The 26741-nt window shown below is 49.9% G+C and overlaps 1 protein-coding gene across 5 annotated transcripts in view; it reads right to left on the reverse strand.

The window, feature by feature from the left end:
* Positions 1-22884, reverse strand: part of HEG1 (heart development protein with EGF like domains 1) — a 46311-nt gene extending 23427 nt beyond the window's left edge. Inside the window, exons 1-6 of one of the 5 annotated variants that reach the window (XM_048308844.1) lie at positions 22452-22883; positions 4250-4525; positions 2964-3245; positions 2370-2642; positions 1049-1354; positions 321-638 (exon numbers count right to left, since the gene is read on the reverse strand). In XM_048308844.1, coding sequence (XP_048164801.1) covers positions 321-638; positions 1049-1354; positions 2370-2642; positions 2964-3245; positions 4250-4525; positions 22452-22635 — 1639 coding nt within the window. In that variant the 5' untranslated portion in view covers positions 22636-22883. Of the gene's footprint in view, positions 1-320; positions 639-1048; positions 1355-2369; positions 2643-2963; positions 3246-4249; positions 4526-22451 lie in introns of all 5 variants that reach the window. The other 4 variants (XM_048308846.1, XM_048308845.1, XM_048308848.1 and 1 more) reach the window with 4 other exon arrangements.
* Between the last annotated feature and the right edge of the window lie 3857 nt (positions 22885-26741).

The following is a 26741-nucleotide window of genomic DNA, read 5'->3' on the forward strand; positions in this document are numbered from 1 at the left end:
GACAGCTGCAAAACCCCAGCAAGTGTCTCTGGCAAGGAACGTGTATGCACGTATTTCTAACCCTTTTAGTATTTCTAATGCTTTTCCCAGGACAGGAGTTTCATTAGCAACAAGAACATCAATGTTTCTCACTTTTTCACCCAAAAGCTGAGCTCCACTCTCCCCCTTCCCACCCGCCCCACTGCCAGCCCAGTGCAGCCAATAATAAAAACATCCATGTATCCAAAAATGACTGATGGCCGTATCTGAAGAAAAGCAGCGCAGGGATGTGAAATCTCATCCAGCCCCAAGGCAGACAGCTTTCAGACTAACAAAGTTACCTCGGAAAGGACCTTCGGAGGCAGAGAGGGAGCTTGTGAGAAAAGGACTCCCAGGAGGGCCTGGGAGATCGGTGCCTTCCCATGAACCTTTGGGATGATGTGTCCCATTCCTCAAGGAAGAGGAGGTCCTGCCCGAAGAGCTTGTGGGGTCAGTGCTGGTGGCAGAGTCCCTTGTCACCCCAGCTGTGTGGCCATTTTCTGGGGACACTGGTGTCCCCACTGCCATGCTGGACATGTCAGCACCCTGAGGGTCTGAGTGCAGTGTCACCTCTTCTGCACCTGGGATGCTCTTGGGGGGTTCATAATTGCTGCTAAAAGCTGAAAAAGGAGAAAAGAAAGACAAAACTGCATAAACATAAATAAAAACTGTTGGGTAGGTTCCATCCCACTATCAGTAGATGTAGACAATGTATGTGTGAATATTCAATACAGAAATATTTAATACTGGGAAATGATTAAGACAGGGGGAAAAAGTGGTCTCTGAGTAGGAACTGCTGAAGTTATTGCTTGAAAAATTCAACTGGAAGTTTTCAAGGAAAATCTATCCTCCCCTTCCAACAAGAATAATATTTATCCATACTTTCATTTCTGTGAAATGTTTTTAAATGTACAGAATGTGCCAAATACAATATTATTCCTCCTTTCTTTAAAATAAAACGGATGTATTTTGTTAATAAAGAGTCTTTAAATAAGAGTTCTGAGGTATACAGCTATCTATCAAAACTCACTTGTGGAAGCACTTTCTGAAGCAGACGGCGAGCCTGTGAGCAATGGGTCTGTGACACTTCTGCCTCCACCACCCTGGGCACCCACAGACATCCCAGGGGTCTGGCTCTGGGCTGAAGAGCTGGTGATTTCAGTCCCAGAGGTGGAAATCTCTGCCATGGTGACCAGCCTGGTGCTGGCTGGCAGAGATCCTAATGTCCTCTCTCCACCCTTGGTGCCTGTTGTGGAAACGGAGGTGCTAGTATGGAAATCCAAACCTCTCCTCTCCGTAGCTGAGCTGTCGGATGGCTGGTAGCTGCTTCCAACGGCTATGGGACAATAAAAAAATGGATTTATACATATGAAATTATAAACAGATGGATCCATTTTCTTCCCAGATGCTTACAGCATGCATACAGACATTAAGCTTAGGAAGTTTTCAATCTGGACAAAGTGCTCTTTTGGAAAGGCATGACTCCCCTCACCACAGGAAGACCTCGCACAAAACCCAGGGCTTGCTGCCAGGCTTTGTGAGAGTGGGGTGGCCCAGACAGCGGAACACCCCACAGGACAAGGACTGCAGGGACTTGCCTTTAAAATCCCACTTTTGCTCTAATATTGCTGGAAACAGGCTCAGACTTTTTTTTTTTTTTTTTTTTTTGGTGGCCTGGGCACCACATGAGCCTGCAGCTCACTACACATCCCAGGGCTTAGTAGGGCACTGTCCTTCAGATACTGGATCTCAGGTTTCCTGCAGCCCCAGTGCTGCTCCCAACACCTGTGACAGAGGGAAGGGTTGTGTCAGTGTGAGAACCCTGGAGATGTGTTTGCTCCTGGAAAGCCCTGAACAAAGGATAAGGACTCGGCAACACTGAGGTTTTCAGTAAGTTCATGTGGAGCTGGGCAAAGTCTCCGTTTTTGAGAACTCCAGAAATTGGCTGCTGCAGAGCAAGCAAGGGGAAGCCATGGAGCCCAGGGATCTCAGGTTTCTTGAGCAAGTTGCTAAGTACAGGGCACAGGTCAGATGGGGCTCAGAGCTGCCCTTGTTGTACAGCTGGCACTGGCCCAGTGAAGGTATTCCACAGCTGCAGACATCCACCCTGCAGAAAACACTGTGATAACATCCAAAGAACTTTATTTTTTTTAAGTGGAAAATGCTGGGGGGGTGTTGGATCAAATTATTTTTTCCATTGCTTTTTCCTGCTTTCAGCAGTGAATTTCAGCTAACCATCCAAATAATATAAAACAGAGCACATGCAAAACAGCGCATCTCCTCTGTTTCAGGAAAGCAAAAACTATAAAATGGCTTTTTAAAGCTATGAAACAAAGGCCAGCAAAGCTCACCTCCGAAAGTGCTGTCCATGGGAGGTGATGCTGTCAGCAAAGGGCTGGTGGAGTTCCCCATGGCACCCCTGGGGTGTAGCATGATGTGCTCTGCACCAGTCTGGGTACTTGAAGCTTGGGAGGAGGCCAGGTGCTGTCCCAGGGAGCCAGGGAGGGCGGTGCTGGGGCTGCTCCCCAAGGGGCTGGGTGAAGCCGCTGCAGTGCCCATGGCAGGGCTGCTGCCCAGCTCTGTGCCCCCCCAGCTGCTCACTGGTTGAGAGAGGCTGTCAGTGCCTGCAAGGCAATGGGGGAAAGCAGATGAGAACCCAGAGATGTGCCCACACACCATCCCCCACTGTCACCCTTCCCCTGCCCCTCAGTCCCCTGTCTGCACTATGCCTACAGCAACTTTGTGGTTGGAAGCTGCACCAAGTAATTCATAATTCTGAATACCAGGAGAAGCCACATGGATTCTTCTCTCCATCATTGTGCATAAAGCAAGCCAGAAAACTGCCCTGAGTGCACGGTGAGGATGGAGAGCTGGATCCACAAAGTTCTACAACGCAGGAAAACCAGGCTTAACCAATGCTGGTTGCTCTGGGGAGCAGCATTCACCTTGTTCCCAGGTGTTGGAATATTTTCCCAGTGTTCCTAGGCTGAACTGGGATGGCTCACCTGAGTGATGAGATTCTGAAGATGAAGGCAGCAGCACTGTCCTCATGGTGTTGTTAAACACTGACACCTCCCAGACCCCGCCCTGCATCCCCTCAGCTGAGTCTGTGCTGACAGCTTCCAAGCCTGGTGGCGTCCCTCCGGCAGCGCCAGGGGTGTTGGGAGAAGCCAGAGCCCTCTTGCCTCTCTCCTGCCTGCCTGCAGCATGGTGATGGCTTCCAGGATCTGAAAAGCAACAGGGAGAGGGTCATGTTGCTCTGGAAAAGTTCCTTTGTCTCAGCTGGGTGGCAGCAGCATCACCTGCAGTGGTACCCAGCCCTACCACATGCAATAGGAAGGGTAACAGCTGCATCCCTCATGTTTCCTCTGTTTTACAGAGCACAGCTTCACTGCAGGAGGGATTGATGGGAACAGAGGGTTTCTGTCGCCAAAAAATAATGGCATTTTAAACATCGCCTTCATTTGTTCGTGGCAAAAGAAACAGATTTTTTTTTTTTTTTAGAGACATTAAAAATGCAGAAGGCAGCAAGGAGCCAGTGCCAGAACAGCCCACAGCTGGCAGCCTGGGCATGCCAGCTCCACATTCTAGTCCCCAAGCAGAAAAAAGCCCAAGGACTTAAAAAGTTAAAAAAACCTCTATGCTTATATCTTATTTCAGCTGGGGATATTAAGGAAAAAACTGATGTGGGGACAGGGCAATCAGCACAGCTTTGTCCTGCTGCTGTGAGAAACAGGCCTTGATTTAAGTTCATGCTTAGAGTACACTGGTTTACTTATGACTGAATATTACGGACAAGCCCAAAGGTAAGTGTTCACTTGCAGGATTTCCATGTGAGGACCTGGGCTACAAATCATCGACACAGCTGGTCAGGTATGAGTTGTTTTACTTAAGATGAGTTCTTTTATCCTAGGCTGGGCTTGAGATGGTGTTCACCTCCTGCTGGGAGGAGGTGTGGGGATGCCCAGGGGTCTCCAACCATTGCACAGCCCCTGAGCTCAGTGGATGGGCAGGACTCTCTGGATACTGTTGGGTGGTGAAAAACAGTGGCAGCTCTTGAGAATCAGCTTCGTTGCAATGTTAAAAAAACCAAAATCAGCTTTCCTGAGATTGTATTTCCCTTAAAAATCCACATTTCTAGCTGTGGGGCAGGAATTCTTCCTAACCCACTCGCTATGCTCAGTCCAGGGACTGGGAACAGAACAGGGACTCTCACATGCATTAAACTCACCAGAAGGATGGCTGTGGGCGAGCAGGTGGGTCACTGTCCCAGCAGATGGGTTCTCTGGGGATCCTGCTCCTGGAGGGGTGACATCCCCATCACTGGCAGGGGGGCCAGTGTGCCCCGTGACCCTGCTTGCTGCTGGCACCACCCTGTGCCTGGCAGGCAGCCATGCCCACTCCCTGCTCCCAGCCAGCATCATCACCAGCTCCATGCTGTCCAGGGGAGCACCAGGAGTCCTTATCTCTGTGCTTGAACTTCTCTCCTGGTGGCTGCTTTCAATAACTAAAAGAAGAAACAAGAAAAATACTTAGATCTCATCAGCACTGATGTGCAGGCTCGGCTCACTGCAGTAACCCCAAGGCCAAGCTCTGAGCTCATTTACTTACACTAGAGAAAAATTCTGCATAATCAAAACACAGACGTGAAATTTATTTTTTGATTTGCACCAGTGGAAATTAGATTGGTCTGTGGGACCAAATACCACAACCCATCTCTGTGCACAAGATTAATTCAATTCAGCACCCTCAGGATTTTTTTGTGTTAAGAGAAATAAATCTTGAAAGGAGAAAAAAGAAAGTCTTAAAATAATTGATGGAAATAGTCGCAGTGTCAAGTCCATGGGAGGAGTGTGAAGGTCTCCAGAGCTGACAGCCCAGCACAGCCCATGTGCCCCATCCTGAACGTAAGATCGAGGGGAGAGGGTCCCACAGCTCCTCCCCTCTCTCCACTTGGCCAGTGCTTGCTGGACACCTGATCTCGAATCCCATCACCTCCAGAGAGCTGGCACAAAGCTGGCTGAGAACTGCAAGGCATTCAGGAGGGTCAGCATAACCCATCCAGACACCACGAGGCACTGGGGACAGAAGAGATCAATGTATGGTGTGGATTATACGCACCACCCAGCTGCCACAGCACCCCAAGATGGTGAAATATTTTGGCATTTCTAACATTAATGTCTACCAGAACATGAGAAACAAGATGGAGAAGAAGATTGTGCATGAGTGGTGGTCCGGGGAATCAGGGTTTTCAGCCTATGGTACCACCCAGGGCTGTGAGGATTTCCCTGCACATCAGTTCACACAAAAACCAGCAGCCGTCATCTGTGTTACAGTCCCAAGGCTTGGCTGGCACCACAGCCTCAGACAACATTCAAAGCCCACAACAAGTCCAAGCAAGTCCAAATCCGAAACAGTAAGGTCCCGGTTTTGTCCATCTTCCTTATAACCAAAATGCAGTCTCTGTCATGAGCATGTCATCCAGAGGCAGAAGCTAAAGGCAGTCAGTCTCTGCCCAAAAGCTCTGATGTCAAAGGTTAAACCTATTCTGGTCCTCCAAACATTTTCTGTAAGAAAATTGCGTGTTCGAGAGAAACACCTATGGGACACCTCCTCCATGTCTTGTACGTCTTCTTCGGAGTTGCTGCACCTGCCACAATAGAGGTGGCAATTTCAGAAATGGTGTCCCCTATCCATCTGCAGTAGCTTCAGTGAGAACTCACCAAAACATAGAGGGGTAGGTAGGACAGTCTGTATTTCATCCTGGCAGCTTGAGCCCCATGTGGGCCAAGGAGACAAGAGCTGTAGTGGAGCAGAGCCCCTGGGGTACCTTTACGGGCAGCCCTCTCAGTGGCTGCGATGCCGAGCACACTGAGCAGCCACTGCCACCCAGAGCCCACTGTGAGCCACCTCCTGTCTCATGGGACAAGGTTCTAATCCTCACCAGTTGGACAAGGGGATGGGAAGTGGCAGGGGACGCTTGCTATGTTCATTTGCAAGCCAATACCCAGCCTGTAATTGTAGCCCACAAGTCCATTTATAGCAGCCCCGGAAAGTGTGGCTGTGTTGGAGGGCAGTGCTCTGAATGTCTCTTCATCCCCCTCTCACTAAAAGCTTTCAGCTGTGCAGCCTGTGCTGCCTGCAAAGCCTTTGGCCAGCTCTGCTGCACGAAGAGAAGGCAAAGCAGCAGATGCTTAAAGAAACCCTTAGGGCTGAGGATAGACAGAGGGAAATCTGCTTTCTCAGGTTGCCAACTCATTTGTCAGCAAGGGCTCCAGACAGGCAGGCTAAAATATACAGCATGACACTGCAGCAGGCATTTCACTGCCACTTCTTAAAAAGTAATCCTGGAAATGCCAGCAAGCAGGGCCTTCAGCTATGTTCCTTGACTGAATGAGACCAGTTCAAAAGTAAAACACTGCTGTTTGCTTATCTGGTGGTTGTTTGCCCTGCAAATCCACCTCGGAGTTTTCTCTATCCTCTTTTGGCTCTGCAGAGCTGCTGGGAATAAACCGGAGCAAAATCCTTCCCCTTACTGTGAGCGCCAGCAAACCTGGCTTTGAGTGCAGCCAGGGAGTGGAGGGGCTGAATAAGAAGGTATTATTTACACAGGCTTTTTAGAGTCATCTGGCATTTTTAATTCTGCCCTTCAAGGTGTGCCAGATCCTGGTGCAGGGAGGAAAACCTCATGCCAGCATGGGCTCAGCTCCCCAGTTTGGTGGATGCGGAGCACGAGCCACTTTGGAAAATCCAACCCACAGCATGTAGTAAGGAAACCCAAAAAAATCGTGTTGTTCAACAAAACAGACTTGAAATCTCACATCCATCAAGCCTGCCAGAAGTGCCAAGATAACCACAACATCCTCTTTGATTTGTCTGCAAAAATTAAGACTTCAAAGACGACCCTCCTCTGGATCAGATGGACCAGATCAAACTTCTTCCAGAAAAAATCCCCACGGGACCATCTGGCCTCCCCTGATGCATTAAGGACTTAAAACAGAGTGGCCCTTTAGCTGAGGTACTGATCTGTCACTAACAATTTTGTCACATGCTAAGCTGCGAACAGCTTTCCACAGTTTAACTCCACTTAATTACAGCCATTGAGAAATATTTGACTTCCAGCACAAAACCCTGCCACCCACTGGATCGGTGTTTTCCTTCCCAGTTAAAACTAGCAGTGATGCTCACCAGACAGGTCGAGGCTCGGAGTTACTTTTTCTCTGCAAACATAACAAGTCTGTGGCTTGCTGTGAGCCGAGTTACACAGCTCAGCCAGGACAAACAGATCAAGTTCCAGCTGATTTCTCAAGGCTTTGGGCTGGCCCCTGGCAGCCCAGTTGGATATCTACCTTGTGAGACTCCTGAAAAATCCCTTTTGGGCCAACAATTTTCTCTCTCCATCCCTGACACAGCACAGGCATTGACCTGTTTCAGAGATGGCTGCTACCAAGGCAGCATTGTGGTGATGTTCACAGCCCAACCACGGGTCAGCACACCACCAAAAAAGTGGCACAATAATGCAGGTTTTCTGCAGTGACTGTGGTGGCACACAGACATCTTAGGGCAGGGAGGGAGGAGGGATGTATCCTACTAATGCCAGGAGAGCAGCATCCCCGCAGGCAGCATTTGTCAGGAGCATTGCAGCCAGCCAAGGCACACCACAAGCTATCCCAGCCCCATTGCTTCCCTGCAGATGGGATTTTTTTCCCCTCGAAGTGCAGAAAAATACTTTCTTGACTGGGGAACGCAAATTTAATCTGAGTTCTCACAGAAGGAAAGCCGGGAGCAGTGGATTGGCTGTCCAGAGTGGCCCTTCACCCGGAGCAGTCCCTCCTCGAGAGGGTGGTGATTCCCGGGGGACCATTCCCGGTAGGGCCGCCCATGCAGCGGCTGTTCTGCCAGGGCTGCGGGCCACCCCGGGAGCATCCCATGGCGAGCGGAGCGCGCGTGGAGCGAAAGCAGGCTCCTCCCGAGGACAGGCAGCTATAATTGCAAACCCCACATCTGTTAACGTTGCATAATCTTAACATCATCCGAGGCTCGCGGAGGGGAGAAAAAAAACTCATCCCAACTTAGAAAACTCCTTGCTGGCTGTAGGAGAAGGTTAGGAAGAAAGGCAGGCTGCACGGGAGAAGAAGCGGGGAGCAGAGCCGGGGCAGCGGTGGCTGGGGGGCGGCTGCCGGTCCCTGCCGGGGCCGGGCTCTGCGCTCTGTTTTGAACGGCTGCTGCGGATGTCGGGATCATGGGTGGAGGCCGGTTGGGAGCCAAGTGAGTTTGTGCGAACAAAAGCTAAAGCCCTAAATCTGGACCGTCCAGGGCTCTCTGGGATTTTCAATTTCCTTCCTTGTTCTTGCTCTGAAAGAAGCAGTTCAAGGCAGGGGGGTGAGCAGGGGGGGCTGAAATGGAGCTTAAAAAAGTTTCATACTTGAGATGGGTCAGTTGAGCATAAACACGCTGATAATACTGCTCAGGGAAGGTCCCTCGTGTGCACTAAGTGCGGGAAAAATGCAAGAGGTTTTTAACCACATGTGGTCAACCCTGTTCTGCTCATTTTTTTATATCAATACAAGGAATTATTCTGTCTGGATTAAGAAAGGCAGCAAGAGAGGGTGTATAAGGAAGAGAAGAGGTGCAGAAGCCTTGCCAGAGCCTCTCACCCTTCTGTGGGGGTTGGTTTGGATGTGGTACTGTACAGACACATTCCATGGCAGTGCCTTGCTCTGGTCCTTCTGCTCCTCATCCTCTCCCCACTGGGCCCCAGGCAGAGCAGTACAACAATTCACAGGACCTTCAGTCATTTTAACCATAATAGGAAGGATTTATGCAGGCAACAAAGGTGACTGGAGCTTTAATATGTCAGCTCAAGAAAAGTGATGGGGATTTAATGCCAGCAGCAGCCCCTACAAGCTCTGAGTGCCAAGGTCCACATGGTGCCCACGGGTCTGCGGACAGCATTGTCCTCAGTCACTCCAGTGCCAGGCCAGGGCACCTTGCTTGCAGTTCTGCTTTATGACACAAAAACACTGCACTTCCACATCACCTCCCCTCCAGGACCTGTAAAACCTTGGAGGATGCTAAAGACCATTTTTGCTTCCTACACTTTCTTTCATTATCCCAGAGCCTGATGCTCAGAAATGCTATAAGGAAAAAAAAAAAAAAAAAGGATCCAATCACTGCTCTTAAAAGCAATACCCTAAATCAGGGAAACAGGTTCTCCAAGATAAAGAGTACACAGAAATCTGTTATCCTTTCCAAAAGCATGGGATATACGCATATGGAGTGCCCAGAACTGGGGATAAAACCTGCACAGTGCAGGAACAGGATATTGTTCTGCTTATCAAGCACTTTATAGCCTCTTAGTTTTGGTGTCTTAAACATTTCCCTGGGGAGGTGCAAGCTCCCAGATCACCAGCTCAAGCCCATGAAATCCTAAGCTTCTTACTCATCTTTCTTGGGCAGTTTGGTTCAATCCACAGATCCCGGAGACCACATGGATCCATGGGACCACCTGTGCTGCCTGAAAACCACCAGCCCAGGGCTCAGGGCAGCTCCTTGAACCTCTTTTCATGGACTTTTGTTTTTAAACAGCTTTTAGCAACTGAATTAAAAAAAAAAAAAAAAAAAAAAGAGTCCTGGTTTATCATCAAGTCTTTGAAAAACACATTTATATAAAATTCCACCTCCAACAGGGATAAGCCATGACTTACCATACTGCCAAAAAACCTATAACCATGCTGAGGCTCCAGTAAAATCTCAATCCATCTATCCATCCATCCAGTGGAGATTGAACCTCCAGCACCCCAGGCCCCGTGTCCTGACTGCCTTTCTTGAGCAGAAAGCCAAACTCAGCTATTTTCTTCTTGCTTGACAGATCGTTTACATTCTGCCCTAGAAGTGTCCCTCCAGCACTAATGTGGGAAAAGCCCCCACAGCTCCAGGGCAGGATGAAGGCAGCACCAGCTGACAGGTCCCGGGAGCACTTACCAAAGGGATTTCTTTCTTACTGTTTCTAGTAAACATCAATAAAACCAAGCCAAAATAAATCTCCTGATCTGCACAGCTCACTCAGCACTCACAGCTCCTCTCCATCCCCTCTCCCACAACCTTGCAATGCTGAAATGTCCCCAGCTATCCTGCCTGCACCATAGATCCCAAATACTAAATCCCAGCATCAGCAAATTCACTTCTAAAACCCTCCAGGCTTTTCTGTAATGTCCTGCAGAAATATTACAGAAAATATCACCCATGGATCAGTTCTCCTTCCTTTTTCTAGGGTTTTTTAAGTCCCCTGGAAGATTTTCTAGTCGAGAAGGCAACCCTCACCAGCACTCCTGAGGCCAGAGCAAAAGCCACACAGGGACCCAGCCTGGTGTCATTTTAACTTCTGCTCCCATCCGAGGGCAGTGCTGCTGGAGACTATCAGACGGCTTGGGGAGGAAGTCTCCTGGCAGGACTCCACCAAAGTGGAGTTGCTAGGTCATTGGAACAATAAAAAGGCAAGAAAAAACATCCTGGCTGCAAAAAAGATGGGGGGGGGGGAAAAAAAGAAAAATCCATGGCGGTGTGTACAGCGCTGGTGGAGTGGAAAGAAACAGGCTGGAGAGGCTGGAGGGAACAGGACCATGCTGCTGTCAGCTTCTGCAAGCACACGACTTCATTTCTAACGTGGCTCTTTCTCCATACCTCTCACACAAATAGCTCCAGCAACCTGGAATTTGTCTGCAAAGTTTGCAGCTGGTGAAAATCTCACAGGGGGCAATATTTCCAAGGCAGCAAGTTCACTGCTGCTCTGGAGAGATTCACTGCCCTCTGCATGTCAGCCGGGCATCACAATCCATCAGATGACTTTGGCTCCCCAGCAGCTGCCCACGTTCACTTAAACTGGCAATGTAAGACACCTGCCCCCAAGCAGGGCTGTGTTTTGATGATAAGGGGTGAGCATCTCTACGAGGGGCCGAGCACTGCACAGACCTGGGGCTCGGGCTCCCCTGTCAGGAAAGGTGCTAGAGGCTTAGAACCTGCAGGATGAAATTTTGCTGTCTGAGAAGTCTAATTTCCAGGCCAGAAGGGAGCATTAGCTCATTCTGTGTGACCTCATGATAACCAAAGTCACTCCATGTAGCTTATATACTCCCAATGTAAGTTCAGTGACTTGTATTTGACTTAAAGAGATCTTGCAGAGGAAAAAGCCCCAAACTATTGGTATTTGTAATTATCTGGGATTTTACTCAAAACCACAAGAACTATCTATGGGCTGACACACAGATTTGTCTGCAGGAAACCTCAGTGCCCATCAAAGAGTGATGCCAGGCAGTGTGAAGCAGATGACATCTGCCACAGGGGCTGAGGACTCAGCCCTTTGCAGACCCAGGTGAAAACAAGATTGTATTTTCACATCCCACTCTGGAAACAAAACCACAGGTCCCTGCTGCAAAGTGGTCTGAGCCCAGGAGCTGCTTCCCACACCCAGGAGGGGACAATAAATACTGGGAAAATGGAGGAAGGAGTAGGAAAAGGGTGCTGTAACGCTGAGAGGTGATGCTGGGAGCAGCCAGGGGCTGCCATGGGTCGCCGGGGGCCAAGCCATGCTGCTCACTGATGCAGGTGGGCTTTGGTCCAGGTGTCTTGACCAGATCCTCACTCCAGCAATGTACTTAAGAAGAGCTCCCCAGGGAACTATTCCCTGTGCCTAACATTAAGCACATGCCAAAGAGCTTTGTTGGCTGGCAGTCACACCAGGGATGATGACCAGCCTGGGAACTGAGCAACTTCTCAAGGATGTGGTAGGGATGAGAAGGATGAAGAGCCCTCTTGGATGCAGGAGAATCATCAGACTGCCAAGTGGTAGATGCCATCTGGTGACATGCAGATACAAGGCTCACTGGATCCTTCCCTCCATGCAGACCAGCAAAATGCAACCCCATCCCAGGGGAAAACTGAAGGTAGCCCAAGCCTGACACCCAGCTGGAAGTAGAATGCAGGGCACGATGCCATGGCAGCGAGAACCATGGATGCTCTCGTGGCTCCTACCCTTCAGCAAGGGACAGTGAGGCTTGTGAAGGGATGGAGAAAAAAGCAAACAGGGGGGGAAAAAAAAGGCAGCTTAAAGAGAAATTAATCCCCAGAAGAGATAAGGGCCCCCACGTCCCTTCCCCCATCTGCTGCGAAAGGATGATGATCTAAATCGCATTTCCTAGATGACACCGCACCGATCTGCCGCCGGAAGCGGCGGTGGCAGCGCTCAGGATGGCGCCGGACCTCCTTCTTCCAGGGGATGAGCCAGGTCCTTCCCCGCTGGCATTGGCGGGCCCGTCACCACTGACAAGCAGAGGAGCGGCACTGCCCGGGGCAGCTGGAACTGAAGTCCCGCCCGGCCACCCTGCACACTCTGCCACTGCCTCTGCAGTCACACGTTTCCTTTCCGAGAAAGGGGGAAGCGATTTACCACTTCCAGTGCCTTTCTGCACAGTTGCAGGGAGGCTGAAAAATAGACACCTTCTTTCAGATGTGGTCAGCAGCAGGAATGGGTGCTGGAGAAGGGCAGGACTGGGCTGTCACCCTCTGAACTGTCGCCCTCTGAGCTGTCACTGAGGGCTCACAGGGAGTCAGGATCAAGTCACATCCTACCTCATTGCCTACGGGCATGCTGTGCTGAGCCAGGCAGCGCAGAGGACCGAGAGGACAGAAATCTGTGCCCAAAACCCATGTGCCCACACACAGACACAGATTACCCAGCACAGAGCCACCTCACATCAACTGCCTTGGCACATCCATGCCACCAAGTGACCATCAACTTCAGTCTTAACCCAGAGTGTGACACAGCTTATCCAGCACCGTACGATCTCCAGGTGTACCAGCACTTTGCAGGACAGGATTATGAGGATCTCTGTCTGCATGCTGGGGACTGTCCTCAGAGGCTACAAAATTGCTGTCACTCCCATTCCCCAGTTTAAAAGCCTCCTGGTTCATTTAGCTTTCTTCATGCATCATATTTGCTACCTGCTCCTAAGAAGAGACCATCTTCATGATTTTCTGCATTCTCTGATTATGTTTCCCTCCTAAGAAACATCCTTTCAAAGGGCCTTTATCTGCAGGGGTGGCTGCCAGTCTAATACTGCATCCCCTTTCTGCTTTTGCTGAAAGAGCTGATAATGTCCTAAAAAGAATTAACATTTGGATGTTAGTCCTGTAACCAAATCTGAATCAAACAATGATGACTATTCAAATATCTAAAGCTACTCAGGAGTATTTTCATTTAAGCCCTACCAAGCTTGTACCAGGGGTAAGGAGGTTTCTAAAGATGCCTTTGTGAGCACCAGCCACTGAAACCCTTCTCCTTGTCCCTCCAGACACAGATACAATTATACCCAGCTCCAGCACAAAGATAGAGGCTGAATTACAAGAGCAGCATTATGCTCCACAATCAGGGTCCTTGATTCCAGTTGACAAGAGAGCAAATCATGCGCAGTTGGTCTGTGGATGCTTCCACTCCTGGAAATCATTCCCATCACAGGACAGAAACGAGTTCAATAGACAGGGTTACCTTTTGTGTTTCCTCCCCAAATTGCTAAATTACCTTGTCAGTTTGTGAGATCTTACCAGTAATGCAGGGTCAAACCTGGCCAACACTTGTCTGGGGTATTTCTTTGCAGAAGGTTTAACTACCAGCTACTACAGTTTCCCTGATAAGAAAGTGTTTTCTTACCTATAGTGGCACAGATGTAGCAGGACAGTTATTCAGAGATGCTGTGAAACCCTTCTCATTTTTAAAAAAGTGGTATATTTATCTGCCATTCTGGGGTGATCTTGCAAGGGGAGATATATTGAGACCCCTTGGGAGATGGCCTGAGACCCCTTACAAACCTGCCTTTTGCTTTCATAGAGCACTCAAAACCAAATGAAAAAACCCTCAATATCCAAACTCCCACATCAACCCCGCAATTCATGCATTCTCCAAAAAGTGCTGTCTTCCCCCCAAAATAGATCCTGACACCCTGGGTGGGTGGGCAGCAGTACCCTCCGCTAGGCTGTCACAGAAGGTATCTTTTGGATAATATATTGAGGCCAAACTTAGTGTGATTCATCCCCGCTTCAGCAAAGTTCACCAGAGCATGACGTTTCACATCAGTCCTCAGGGCTTAAGAGATTTTCCACAAGAGGAAGGGTGTTAACACCAGCATCCTAACAAGCAGTGATGTGAATAATTGTGCTCCATAGATCTAAATTCCTCTTGTCACTCCAGATGTAGAAGTGCCTTTCAGCATGCTCTTCAAGGAAAAAGAGACCTCTCCTTTGCTACCGGAAACCAAAGAAGCCTGTCCATCAGTCTACAATGCCTGCACAGGATTTCTTCCATGCTCTGGAGACCTTGCAGGAATCTAAGGGTGGTTCTGGTAGCAGAAATTACCACAATGTCTGCCTGGTTATAGAGGCGAGAGGTCAGACTGATCCTGTAACAGCTTTCAAAACCTTGCCATCACAGCGTGCTAAAAAATAGCTGAGAAAAACGCCCTAAATGTGTGTGTGCAACTCGATGTCTTCTGGGAAATGCAGCCTGGGCCATACCCCTGGGACAACAGCTAATCCTGCTGACTTAACCCTTTGTGCACAGTTTGCATGCCTTTCTATCAGATCACTTAAAATTCCTCCTCACTCCTTTCCCACTGACTTCATCTCAGAGTTAAAAAGAAAAGGTTATTTTCTCCCAAACTTCAGTGGCAAGAGCTTTGTTGCCATCAAATCACTGTGTAAAAGGTCCCTCAAACATCTCCCTGTTTGCCTTGGCAAAAGAACTGCAAAGGTCATGGCACTTCCAGAGGACTTTTTCCAAGCACCGAACTGGAAGCCCAAGATGGGGTGCTCACACTGCAAGGCAAAGGGAAGGACCTGCAGCATTTGGTCACAGTGCAAGTGACACCATCACCCTCAGCCAGACCACAGTCAGAATGCTGCAGAAGCCGTTTTAAAAGTCCTCCCAGCTTCATGTCCTTGTACAGAGTGAAAAGGCAGATGGAGCTTGTTTCTCCCAGTGGAGAGTCAATCCACCAAGGTCAAGGCACTTGCACAAGGTATTCGGACAGCTGGACAGAGAGCAACAGGGTTTGCCCTCGGTTCCTGCTGTGTTACCCTGCACATCTCCCTGTTCCCTCTCTTCCCCTAGCAAAGCAGGACAATGCAGAGGGTTGCACTTCTGCAGATGCAGTGGCAGAGCCCTGCCAAGCCGGGGTGTCTGAAACAACCCTTCTGTCTGGACACAAAAGCTTCTGGAGACCAACTTTGAGCTAGTGGTATTTTTAAATACACCCAACCTGGGCTTCTTCTATGATTCCTGGATTTGCAGCTAATGTTTTCCAGGCTTTTTTGTCTACCACCTCAACAGCCAGAAGCTCTTTTTCTACCCCTCTAAGTGATTCTCCTGTAATGACAACTCCAGGAGTTGGGGTTTTAAGGAAAGACAGCCAAATCTTAGGAGGCTCTGGACACAGATCCTGACTTTTGGCAGTAGTGCTCCCTCGCCCACAGCTGAGATGCTGACTGCAGCTTGGGAGATGCTTAAGTGACCAACTGCAAACCTATTTATCAAATGACTCCAAGTCAAGGGCATGGCAGATGCAAAAGCAGATATAACCCTCCTCAACCGCCCTGCCTGCACAGAGGACAGGCAGCTGGAAATAGCTCCATCCAAAGCCACAGAGGGATGGGGACAGCAGAACAGGAGCAGCAACAGTTTGTAGGTTATTACACCCTAGTTTTGCATTTCAGGCACTTTTAAAATTATATTTTTATAGCTGATGCATTTCATACTGGTTTCTGAAGGAATGAAGCTCTTGAGACAGCTTTGTTTGTTCTCTGACATTAAAACAAACTCGCCTGGAAGGCAGAGACCTCCAAGACAGCAGGTTCCTACAGGTTTTGTGAAGACCAGCATTTTAGTAGATTCCAGTGTGCGTCCAGCTTGGGGAGCTGCTGCACCCAGAGCAAGGGGGACCCCCATGGCTCGGTCCATGCCCTGGCCCTGAGACCTGTACACACTCAGCACCCACAGAGCCCCAAATAAACCACATCACACACTAATGCCACCCACCCTGTGGCGAGCAGAAGAGAACAAACTACAGGTATTACTCACAGAGTAACTTTCTCAAATGTCTCTCTCCCATGGGTTTGCCCATACACTGACAGCTCTGAAAATGAGCCTCTTTCTCCCCTGGTTTTATACAGCCAGGCTTTTGACCCCAGTGAGTGGAAACCTTGCATCATTTTACCTTCCTCCAGCTGATCCCTCTGCTCACCCTGGCTCTGCCTACCCCTTCTCCAAGTCTTCATGACCATGAGTGGCCATCACCCTCTCCAGGACCCAGCCAAGATAAAAAAAACCAAATTAACAGCAAATAAGGGATGTAACCCAAGGTCCTAAAACCTGTATTATATACCTCATGGTATTCAGATCCTACAAGAGGGTCCTCATTTTATACAAGAACCAGTTCCTATTCCCTTTATCCCCTGTTCTCTCCAGAGCACTTCAGCAAACTGGGTCTGACAGCAGCGTTACTACAGCACAAGCAACAGCTACACTAACAGCTTGGAGGAGCTGAAGTTTACAGAGCTTCCTTTACTCAAGGGAACTGCATTTTTCTAAGATTATATTATTACTTGGGCTGGTCGCTCAGTAATGCAACATCATTTCCCTTTTGGGTGGGAAAGTTCTCTCCTTGTCCTCAGATGTGAATGATTTCAGCCTGAAAGGATGAACGCAGACTCTGCATGAACTGTGCCCCTTGCTGAAGCAGCAGGATGTTATATATATAACACCTGGGCATTAAAAAATATATGGTGATGGGTGCACATACATCAGCTGCATGTATGCAGAAAACGGTGAGAGAGAAGAGCTGCCAGATGTGACAAAACCATTTTCTCCTGAGAGGCACCCACAGACTTCATTCTTTCACCAAGCCTGTGCTCGTAGCCCTCTTGCATCTCCTCTGGATGAATATCCCAGCAAATGAACCTCTTGTATTTACAGAAACAGCAAATTACAATGCAAATGTTGCAAAAATTGCTCAAAGAAATAAAAAGTTGAATTTCTAATCAGGTCAGCTGCCACTGAAAATTGGATTCTGCCTTCTGTGCTCAGTCATTCAGGAAAGAGAAAAAACCTATTGTATGACCTACATCTTCAATTGAATGTAAATAACAGGGCCTGTGGTTGGGGTATTCAGGCCTCGTGACGAGTTCGCTCACAAGCTACAGACTATGGATTTAGTATTGAACATTTTCAAGGGAATATTCTGAACAACCAACCTTTGATTTGCGTGGAGCACCTTCTGACACTCCAGCTGGTCAAACTGCCCCAGTGCTTCTTTGCACCATTTCAACAGCAGAAAGACACCAGAGCAGGTGCCAGGATCTGGCCTTGCCCCTTTCCAGAGAAGCTCTGTGCACATCCGAGAGGATCAGCCCAGGTTTTAGCAGTGCTGTTTGTCTGCCCAGAGATATCCTGACACCCCCAGACAATTCTCACCCCTCCATACCAGAGAAACTCTCCTGAAACTATGTGAGGAAAGAAAGCCAGAATCCAGAGGGTTTACACTGGCTGTCTACAATCCATCCAGCTCCAGATCATCTCTCTGGGGGTGTTTCAGGGGTTGCAGCCCTGCCTGGAGCACCCCAGGTGGCTGGACTGGGCGCAGAGGCAGAAAGGCAGTGTTTCTGTGCTGCAAAAAGTCAGCAGGCTCAGCCACAGCTGCACCCTGCCACTCCATAGCTATCCTTATTTTGGAAATGGCACACAGCTCCCATCCATGGGGAACCCCCAGTGCCAGCCAGGAGGTCCCTCTGGCAGCAGCTCCAGAAGAGCTGCGGACGTTAGTGGTGCCTTAATCTCTACACCACAGCACTGAAACTCTATCGCTGTGCTGACAGGTTTTATTGGCTTGATTAGCTTGTTAATTGAAATAGTTCTTTATTCTCTTGGGGTTATTTTATTATCATGGATGAATGCCTCATTAAAACCAACACAACCAGACTGATGCTACCAAGTTTCATGGTTTACATTTTGGATGCACAGGCACAGTCAGCAGCATCCATTCATTTTCACTACAGCCATCAAAACCAACAGCTTTTCTAACCTGGCATCGTAACCCCTCTGCTAAATGAGCAAAATCCTCTGCCACCTCTGAGAGATGTGATGGTGATGGAGCTGTCAGTTTCAGCAGCTGTGACATGCTCCCTGCAGATGAGCAGGATGGGGAGAATGGAGGATGGAGCACACACAACAGCTTGACAGTTCAGTCACAGAGGGTTTCTGACTGCCAGCCCAAAAATTGGTATCTGTAAGAGCAGGTGAAGGAAACAAGTTGTCCCAGAAACTCCATCCTCCTCTAAACAGATCAACATCTGCAACTTTTTATACTGAAAAAAGTATTTGCTGAGGAAGGCATCCCTGCAGCAGCAAGGCTGGCATCAGCCCCTGCAAACATGGCAGCAATAGCCCATCTCCCTCGTCCCCCTAGCCACAAGTAAACAGAGCAAGTTAAATTATCCTTCCCAAGTGGTGATGGCTGCTGGAGCAGAGCATGCTGCCAACACGTGCTGAATGGGCACAGGCTGGTGCTGGTGGTTTGGTACTGGGAAATCAGACTTTGTGGAGAGCCCAATAATGAGCTTCAGCTACAGCAGCTCCCCCCTTACCCGCTGCCCTGCTCACAGATCCGCACGCGCGGTCACCGCGCAGGGCAGTGTCAATCAATACACATCCCTGTGTGCTCCCTGCCAGCCAGGTCACTCAATTAGCTCCCAGACTGTATTCATTTAGCACTTAAATATCACATAAAGTGCTTCCACAGATTGATGCGAACCCAGCTGGTCAGTGCATGACCCCTGCTACCTTCCAGGGCTTGGGATGGGGAACAGGCAGGAAAGCTGATCTCCAATCTTCTTTCCTTTCTGAAACGCCTTTTCTTCCTTCTCGTTTCTTTTTTGCTTTAAATTATGTACCCCAAAGGAGCAGAGCTAAATCCATACAACCCCCGGGACTTCATGTTCACAGCACACCAACCAAATCCACTTACAGCTCACAGAGGAGCAGCAAAGATGCCCGAGACAGGAAAACCCTGCAGCCTTTTGATAGTGACATGGAGGCGCTGGAGGCAATCTTTCCTTGTCCCTGCACCACAGGGGGAGGAAGCATTCTTCCTGCACCACCCACAGTCACCTGAAGTTGCATCAAAGCTAGAGAGCAGCATCTTACACCTCTCTGCATCAGTGTGGCCGTAGGGAGAGCCAGGCTTCTGCCCCCAGGAGCCACAAAATACATACTGCAAAATGTGAGGCAGGTTTGGAGGCAACACCATACCTTTGTGCAAACAAGCATCCTCAGCATCTTCTTCCCTCGCTCCTAACTTTGCTTCTTCCTCACACAGAAAGTTTCAGGCAGAAAGTTAAAAATATACATAAATAAATACAGACTGTTCAGCCACTCTAAGAGTTTTGGAAACTTTCTCCCAGCAGCCAGCCTAAATCTCTGCTGTGACTAAAGCTGCTTCCTTCCCAGGTGATTTCATTCCTCATTTCCAGGGCTCCCACCAGGGAAGCCACAGAGAAAGGTGGCACCTGCCATGGGAGAGAGGGAACAGGGACAGAAGGACAGACACAGATGGCAGAAAAGTAGATCAGCTTCTCAGGGAAAGCCCATTGCCAGCAGCTCCGTGCTGTGCTGGGCACCATGGCAGAGCACCTGTGTGGGTAGAAGTAGCAGGAAAAGGGACATGGCAGAAACAGGGAGACCCCAGCCATAGTGACTTTGTCAGGGGCTCAGTGCTACCTCTGCTGTCCCTGTGGTGTCACTGGAATTATTCCCATTTCACAGATGGGAATATATAATATTATATAATTAAATAATATAAATTAGAATACCAAGACCTGCAGGAGGACAGAGCTTGTAACCAAACCCTGACCTGACCCAGGCTGGTGGCAGACAGTGCCCTTCAGCTCACTCGGTGCCCATGTGAAGTAGCTGCCAGAAAAGATTTCATGGAGGAATTTGATAATGCTTTAACTTTACTGTCACCAGCTTCCTTGCCTCCTACTTCACCTATTTTTTTTTTTCTGTGTTACTCTCCTTGGGTTCAGACCATATTTTAAACACAGGCTAAAGCCATCTGTCCTCATCTCTCCAGCAGACAAGCCCACAGAGGGTCTGGCAGGGAGGGTGGCAGATGCAGGCTGAGGCACAAGCTGGCCAGGAAGGCAGTGAGGCTCCAGGGGCAGCCCTGCTCCTGCGCCGCTCCCTTGTCCCACGCTTTGTGAGAGACTCAAAAGCCACATTTCTACACCCACTGCCTCACCATCTGCTCACTAAGCCCTGCCTGAGAAAGGGCTTTTGCCGCCCAGCCTCAGACTGCTGCAAAGGGAGATGTAATCTTCATTTCCTGGTAGCGCTGGGGTGATGGGCTGGCAAGAAATGCTCCCCCAGCTTCAAGCAAGCATTTTCAAAGGTGGGAAATGCCTCCGAGGGGCAGGAGCAGCGGTGACACAAACAGGGATTTCTTAGGAGTCTACAACTCAACCTGAGAGCAATTCAGGAGATCCCCCCAGCCTGCTCCCATGACGCCAGACAATTCCCTTGACTGACAGGCATAGAGCTGGAGGTAGCAGCGAGTGAATCGCAGCTGTCACGACCCAGTGTAATTCATGATGCCATTTGCTGGGGAGCGAGCTACTGCTGGGCTATTTATCACTCCTTCACGATGCATCCCCTGTTCCTTCTGGCTGCGGCTGACATAATTCACAAGCACCTGTAGCTGCTGAACACTGGCTGCACCGAGCAAACCCTCCACTGCCGAGATGGGCAGCCAGACACTGGTGGCCTGACAAATGGCTTTTCCAGCATGTGGACAGATAGTCCGAGCTTTTCAGACTCTTAACAAAGGAAATGCATTCCTCCACTAACTCTCAGGAGTCATCAAGGTCACAGGAAAAGATGCCAGACCGAAAGCTGAGATGAAATTAAATACTTTTTTTCTGTCCACCGAGGAATTTGCGCAGCTTTCGTCAAGTAATAGGTGAGCACTTCTCTGGCAAGTTGCAGATTTTATCTTCACAAGGTTGGTAGCAGGTAAGACAGCATTATTCTCTCCCAGTTTGGAGGGCAAACCGATACTTGGAGTGGCACAAAGTGGCTGAGCTGGGAACAGACCCAAATCTCCTTCATTTCTATGCAGTATCCTAGTCACAAAGCTGCTCTCACACAAGCACTGCTAGTTAGGAGCTTTCTAATCCACTGCAGGGTACATTCCAGCTGATATCCCCAGCTATACATTTGGTCTAGTGTGGATACATCCTACGAAGGCACGCCTTGGGCTTGTGAAAAAAAACTAAAATGTTATAAATGTAGTTTTGTCACATTTCCTGAAATTTTACAGCTCCATGCAACTAAACTTAACCCCAAGTTCCAAAGCACGATGTTCTCTCCTCATCAGAAATTAAAAGATGAAATTTGACAGTCCAGCTCAGGCAGGCAATGAATCCTAGAACCCACTTAAAACCTACGCAGGACTAATTTGACATATTGGATTCCTTATACCACCTGCAGACACCCAGTGCTTTCCAAACTCATTGAGAATTAGTCATCCTTAGAGCTATGTGCCTTCTTTGGTGAGTAAGTGAGCCAGTTTACTGAATGGCACTTGAAATGTCCCTGCTTGTTCTGGGAAAAACAAGGTTTATCCTGTGCTGAAACCAAATTCAGCACAATTTGTAAAGCACAAAACTAGGCATTGCTCATGATACCAGCACTGTAGATGTGGCATGCAAGCCACAAAAATGTGACTTTATACATGGCTAATCTGACAGTCTGTAGGCTATGCAGAGAGAGGGGGTATTTAGAGAGACCTGGTAGCATCTGTCCCCACACCTGATGGGGGTCAGTACCTAAGGTGAGATGAGAGCATTTCTGAAAACAAGCAGGAAGCCACCCAGATGCCAAAGATACAGGAGCCACCAATTTCCCCCCTGGATAGGTAGACACGTGTGGATAGTACTCCTGGTGCCCCCCAAAGCCTTTCTCAAGTTCGTCTGCGAAGTTCCCACTGCTTCCACCTTCCAGTCAGTCCACACAGCTACAACGTGTTTACACTTTCCCACCCACCATTCCCATCCCAAACCTTCACCCACTGAAGCAGTTGCCTGTAGCACGAGCTGGGCAAGGTTAAAAAGGGAACGGAATTGCGGGGGGAGTGTTACACTTCGCAGCTGAAGCGGCTCTGGGTGATGTCGGGATGCTCAGCAGCCCATGGTCGCGATGCGGTGGGGAGTGTGCGGGGTCCCACGCCACAGGAGACCCGTACGATGTGCACCCCGCGCACTCTCCGCCGCACCACGACCGCTGCCGGGGTGAAATCCCGTCCCTACCCTTATCCCCATCGCGGGGCACTCACCCGGGCTGCCGGCGTGTCTCGCGGCGGGAGGCGAGGAAGGGCGGCCGAGACGGTTTCGGGACGGAGGAGGAGGAGGGGGAGGTGGAGGAAGACGCCGTGGGGAAGCGAGGGGCAGCGACCCGGCCGGTGGGACCGGGACCAGCCCCAAGCCCAGCAGCAGCAGCAGGGTGCAGGCTGCCGGCATGGCGCTGGGGGTGGATGGAAGGGGAGGCGGGGGGGGGGGGGGCAGGGGGGTGGTTGTTCACATACCCGGAGCGGGGCAATGAATAACCACGTAAATAGCGATTTTTAATGAATTCCCCGTGCGCCCCCCCTCGGGGCGGCGCCTTAAAAGTGTGGGGTGCCCATAGCGGAGGGGGCGAGGGGGGGCCCGGCTAGCAGCAGCAGCAGCAGCCTGCGGCCAAGTGCCGGCGCCCGAAAGTAAAAGGGCAGGCGGCGGAGGCTCCTCCTCGAGCCTGACATCACCCAGCCGCGGCTCGGCTCGGCTCGGCATGGCCCGGCTCCCCACGGCCCCCCCCACCCCGGCCCGGCCCGGCCCCCAGCGGCCGCCCCCTCCCGCCCCGCGCAGCCGTCGGGCCGCCCGCTCCCTCACCCGGCTGGCTGCGGCATCAATAGGAGCACTAGTAGTAGTAATAATAATAATAATAATAATTAAAATTACGTTTCGTTTTACTTTTACTTTATTTTTCCTGCTGCATCTCGCAGCCGCGCTGGGCGAGCAGCACCCCCCGTGCCCAGCGCCCGCAGCCGTCGCGGAGGTGCCCCGGTACCGCGTCTAAACGCGGGCAGCGCGCAGGTCCCGCGCCCCGCGCAGCGGCACCCGGCGGGCACGGCCCCTCCCGCTCCGGCAGGGTCACCCCCCTCCCGCACTGGATAGCCCCGAACTTAATTCCCATGGAAATCGAGTCCTTGACAAATAACTTCAGCCCTTTCCTTGGTTGTAAAGCTGACTCCCTTTAAACGCCAGCAGCAGCGTTGGAGGCTGCAACTTCTTGCAGTGGTGAATTTCCCAGGCTGGGCTGTACGGGAGGCAAAGGATTTCCCTTCATTGTTCTGAAATTCCCCTTCATAATTTTATGCTCCTGGTTCTGGGAGAGAGCACGCCGCGGAGCTGTGGGGTTGGGCTTTGCCGGAGCTGCCGGCATCCCGATGCGCCAGGTTTGGGGTCCCCGGCTGAGCTCTCCCTCCCCAGGGAACACAAACCCGTCCTGGCCAACCTCTCCCCTCGAGTCGCTCCTGGGCCCTATGCTTTTCCCTCGAGCTGGTTCAGAATCAGACTTGATTTCCACAAGCCAAGCAAAATCCGATCTTCCAAAGTGGAGGATGACAGGTGGACAACTCACCACGCCCAGACGGCTGCAGCCTCCGACAAACCCGGGGTTTGGTCCACAGCCCCCCGCTGCTCGTTTCGCCCTTCACCGAAAGCCGAAGTCGGTGGCTGATGTACACAAACTCTCCTGAAAGCCTCTTTCCACCCAAGAGGTGGCACTGATGAGCCCCCACCAGCGTGTTAGTGGCCTTGGCTTTACCCCGTCAGAACTTGCTCTCCACTGCTCCTGGGCTTTTCTCTCCACGTGCGAGTGTTTTTTCCCGCACCTTCCCACACCACTTCACCGTGAAGCACACTCAGGAATCCTCATTGTGCTACTTGAATAGTTATGGACGAAAGACCTGGGAAAGGCTGCCTCTGAGGCATTCCTCTATCATTCCATGCTCTAGTCTACTCTCCACAGCTTTTGCCATCTTCTTGCTTCAAATTTGTCTAAACCCAAGGAACAAGTAAAGCCATGTCAATTTGGGACATGAAGCACAAACCAATCATGATTATGCTTTAGTCATACAAGTAAGCACCCTAGTCTTGGCAAATGGGGTGACCTGAGTGACCCAGAAGCCACAGGCAGTCACCACGAAGGTGCCTGATCTACAGAGGATATCTTTAGACTCCTTCATTCTATGTGCAGGTATTTACACATTCTGTATGGAATAGTTGTGCAAAACAAAGCTTTCTTCTTGATAAGACAGAGAGACCAACACACAACAGAAGCTCAGGGGAAGAGTTGTGAAGTATTTTGATACTTTGGGAGATGGCACAGGGAGTGCAATGCAGCAGCTCAAGCACTTGGGGATATCTTTATACATGAAATGCAGGACTCCACGCTACCAATTTCTAAGATAGTAAATAATGTCCTTAATAAATATGGTTCTTTAGAAAGTTTTGTTAGTCCCTGGAAAAAAGCCTTGCCAGCCAGCAAATCTGACACTTTTAACTGTGCAGTACAGGTAAGGCAGCAGGGGCGCAGAAACCTCTCTGAGGCCAGTGATGCACCCTCAGGGCTACAGGGGGCAAATTAAAGCCAAACTTCGCCCCGACATGAAATGGATGCTCTTCTGTCCACTCACTCTCAAGCCTGAGGGCCCTAATACTGAGTCTAGAGCTTTTTCCAAGGGACTTCCCCAACATCTAAGCCACAACAGCAGCTCCCCACTCTTACTGCATCCTTCCAAGCTTTAAATCCAACAAGCAGGAAGCACAGTATCAAATGCTTTTCCAAAAAGGTCTCAATAAATTCTTCCTACTGTTTCACTCAACAGGCCCACCGAGAGCAATAGCAGACACAGGCAAATGCAAAACAAACACTGCTGCAAGAAAAACCCGTGTCCGTATCGAACAGCTCCATCTCACCATTCCCTCGTGGTGCCCCCAGAGCACGACCCACCATGCAGTGCCACTAGCTAGGAAAGCTGGGAAGGCTGAATTAACCCCCTCTGGAAGTGGGGGGAAGGGGGTAGCTGATGTCCTCCCCAAAACTGCCATTAAACCTGCCTGACCTGCTGCCTTTCTGAACCAAACAGGGCACTTGTGACCATGACAGGGGTGACCACAAGGACCATATGCCCAAGTGCAGAGCCTGCAGCAGGAAACACTGGCCAAAGGGCCCTGTGCTGCCCTTGGATGAGCCACATCCTGGCAGGGCTTAGTATTGGTGGGACAGGAATGCCATTGCAGCCTCTGAAGCCCGTGGCGGTGGTGAGGCTGCCGTCTCCACCAGCCCCAGCAAAAGCCCCACGAGCATGAACCCGTGAGCCTAAACCAGTTCCCACCATCAGAAAATAATCTCTCTCCTCTCTCCATCGTGGTCCCAGTCACGAGCAGCACATTATTTACAAGCAGCTGGAAAGGAAACACCGATATTCAGGCAGCTTCAGACTTCCCAAATGTAGGCCCTTCCCCTGCAGGCGCCAGATTTGCCAAGGTTTAGTGCCTGTAAATTTAAAGCTACTGTGTTTTCCTGCCATCTTATTTTTCATTCCTACCTTCAGGGCTTCGTAAGGAATATCGCTGCATCAATTATGACTGATATTTTTGAGATCCAGTTTCAACATCCACATGAAAACAGCAGATAAAAAAATCTCACTTTGTTGGTTTTTATTAAAAAATTACTGTTTTACCCATTGGAACCGCAGAGGGTAGTGTGGAGGCAATACCAACCCTGCCACCCACGTGATGAGTTTGACACCCTCCTGGGAGGCTGGGAAAGAAGCTTCAGTGGTGGGAGAAGGAAGCACTGCAGCAGGATGAAGGTGGCTGTGTGAAGCAGAAGCGCTCAGTGAAGGGCACTGGCACTTGGCTTTTCCCCATGTGGTGCTGGAGTTGTTTATCCCAGTGGCACAACTGCACGCCCCGCTGCCACATCCTGCTGATGCTGCTTCCAGGGCCGCTCCAGGCCAAGGGCTGCTCTCCTCCCTCCTTGGGACCACAAACTAGTAGGAGATTTAAATGCATAAAATCATGTCTGAGGAGCCAGATGGGCCAGGCAAAGCCTGGTGTCAAGTAATGCCACAGCATCCTCCTGAATGAGGCTGCGACCTCAGACATCTCCCCAAATTATGTACAAAACACATTTAGCACTTCCATCTGAAAGCAACCAGCACATTCCACACACAGCAAAGGAAACAAACAAACAAACAACCTCATCAACACAGGAAACCTCTAACAAAGCTATATATAAAACATGATTGATATTGATTAATAGAAACCCGCCATCACCTTGTTCTGGGGAGGGAAAATACAGTGTGTTTTTATTTCACCTTGACTTCCAGTTTCCAGCTTGAGGGGCTAGAGACATATGACCAAATTTGCTGGGTTCTACATTGTTTTGGTCTGAAATCACCAAAAACCACAGGATTCTGTACAGGAGAGGCATCTCTGTAGCACTTTGTGAGGATTACAGTGGCTGGTCCCTTCTCTCTGGTTCTATAGGAGCCTTTCGCAGCACAGCCAATGTCATG

Source organism: Corvus hawaiiensis, chromosome 7 (genome assembly GCF_020740725.1).
Source record: "Corvus hawaiiensis isolate bCorHaw1 chromosome 7, bCorHaw1.pri.cur, whole genome shotgun sequence".
Classification (NCBI taxonomy): Eukaryota; Metazoa; Chordata; class Aves; order Passeriformes; family Corvidae; genus Corvus; species Corvus hawaiiensis.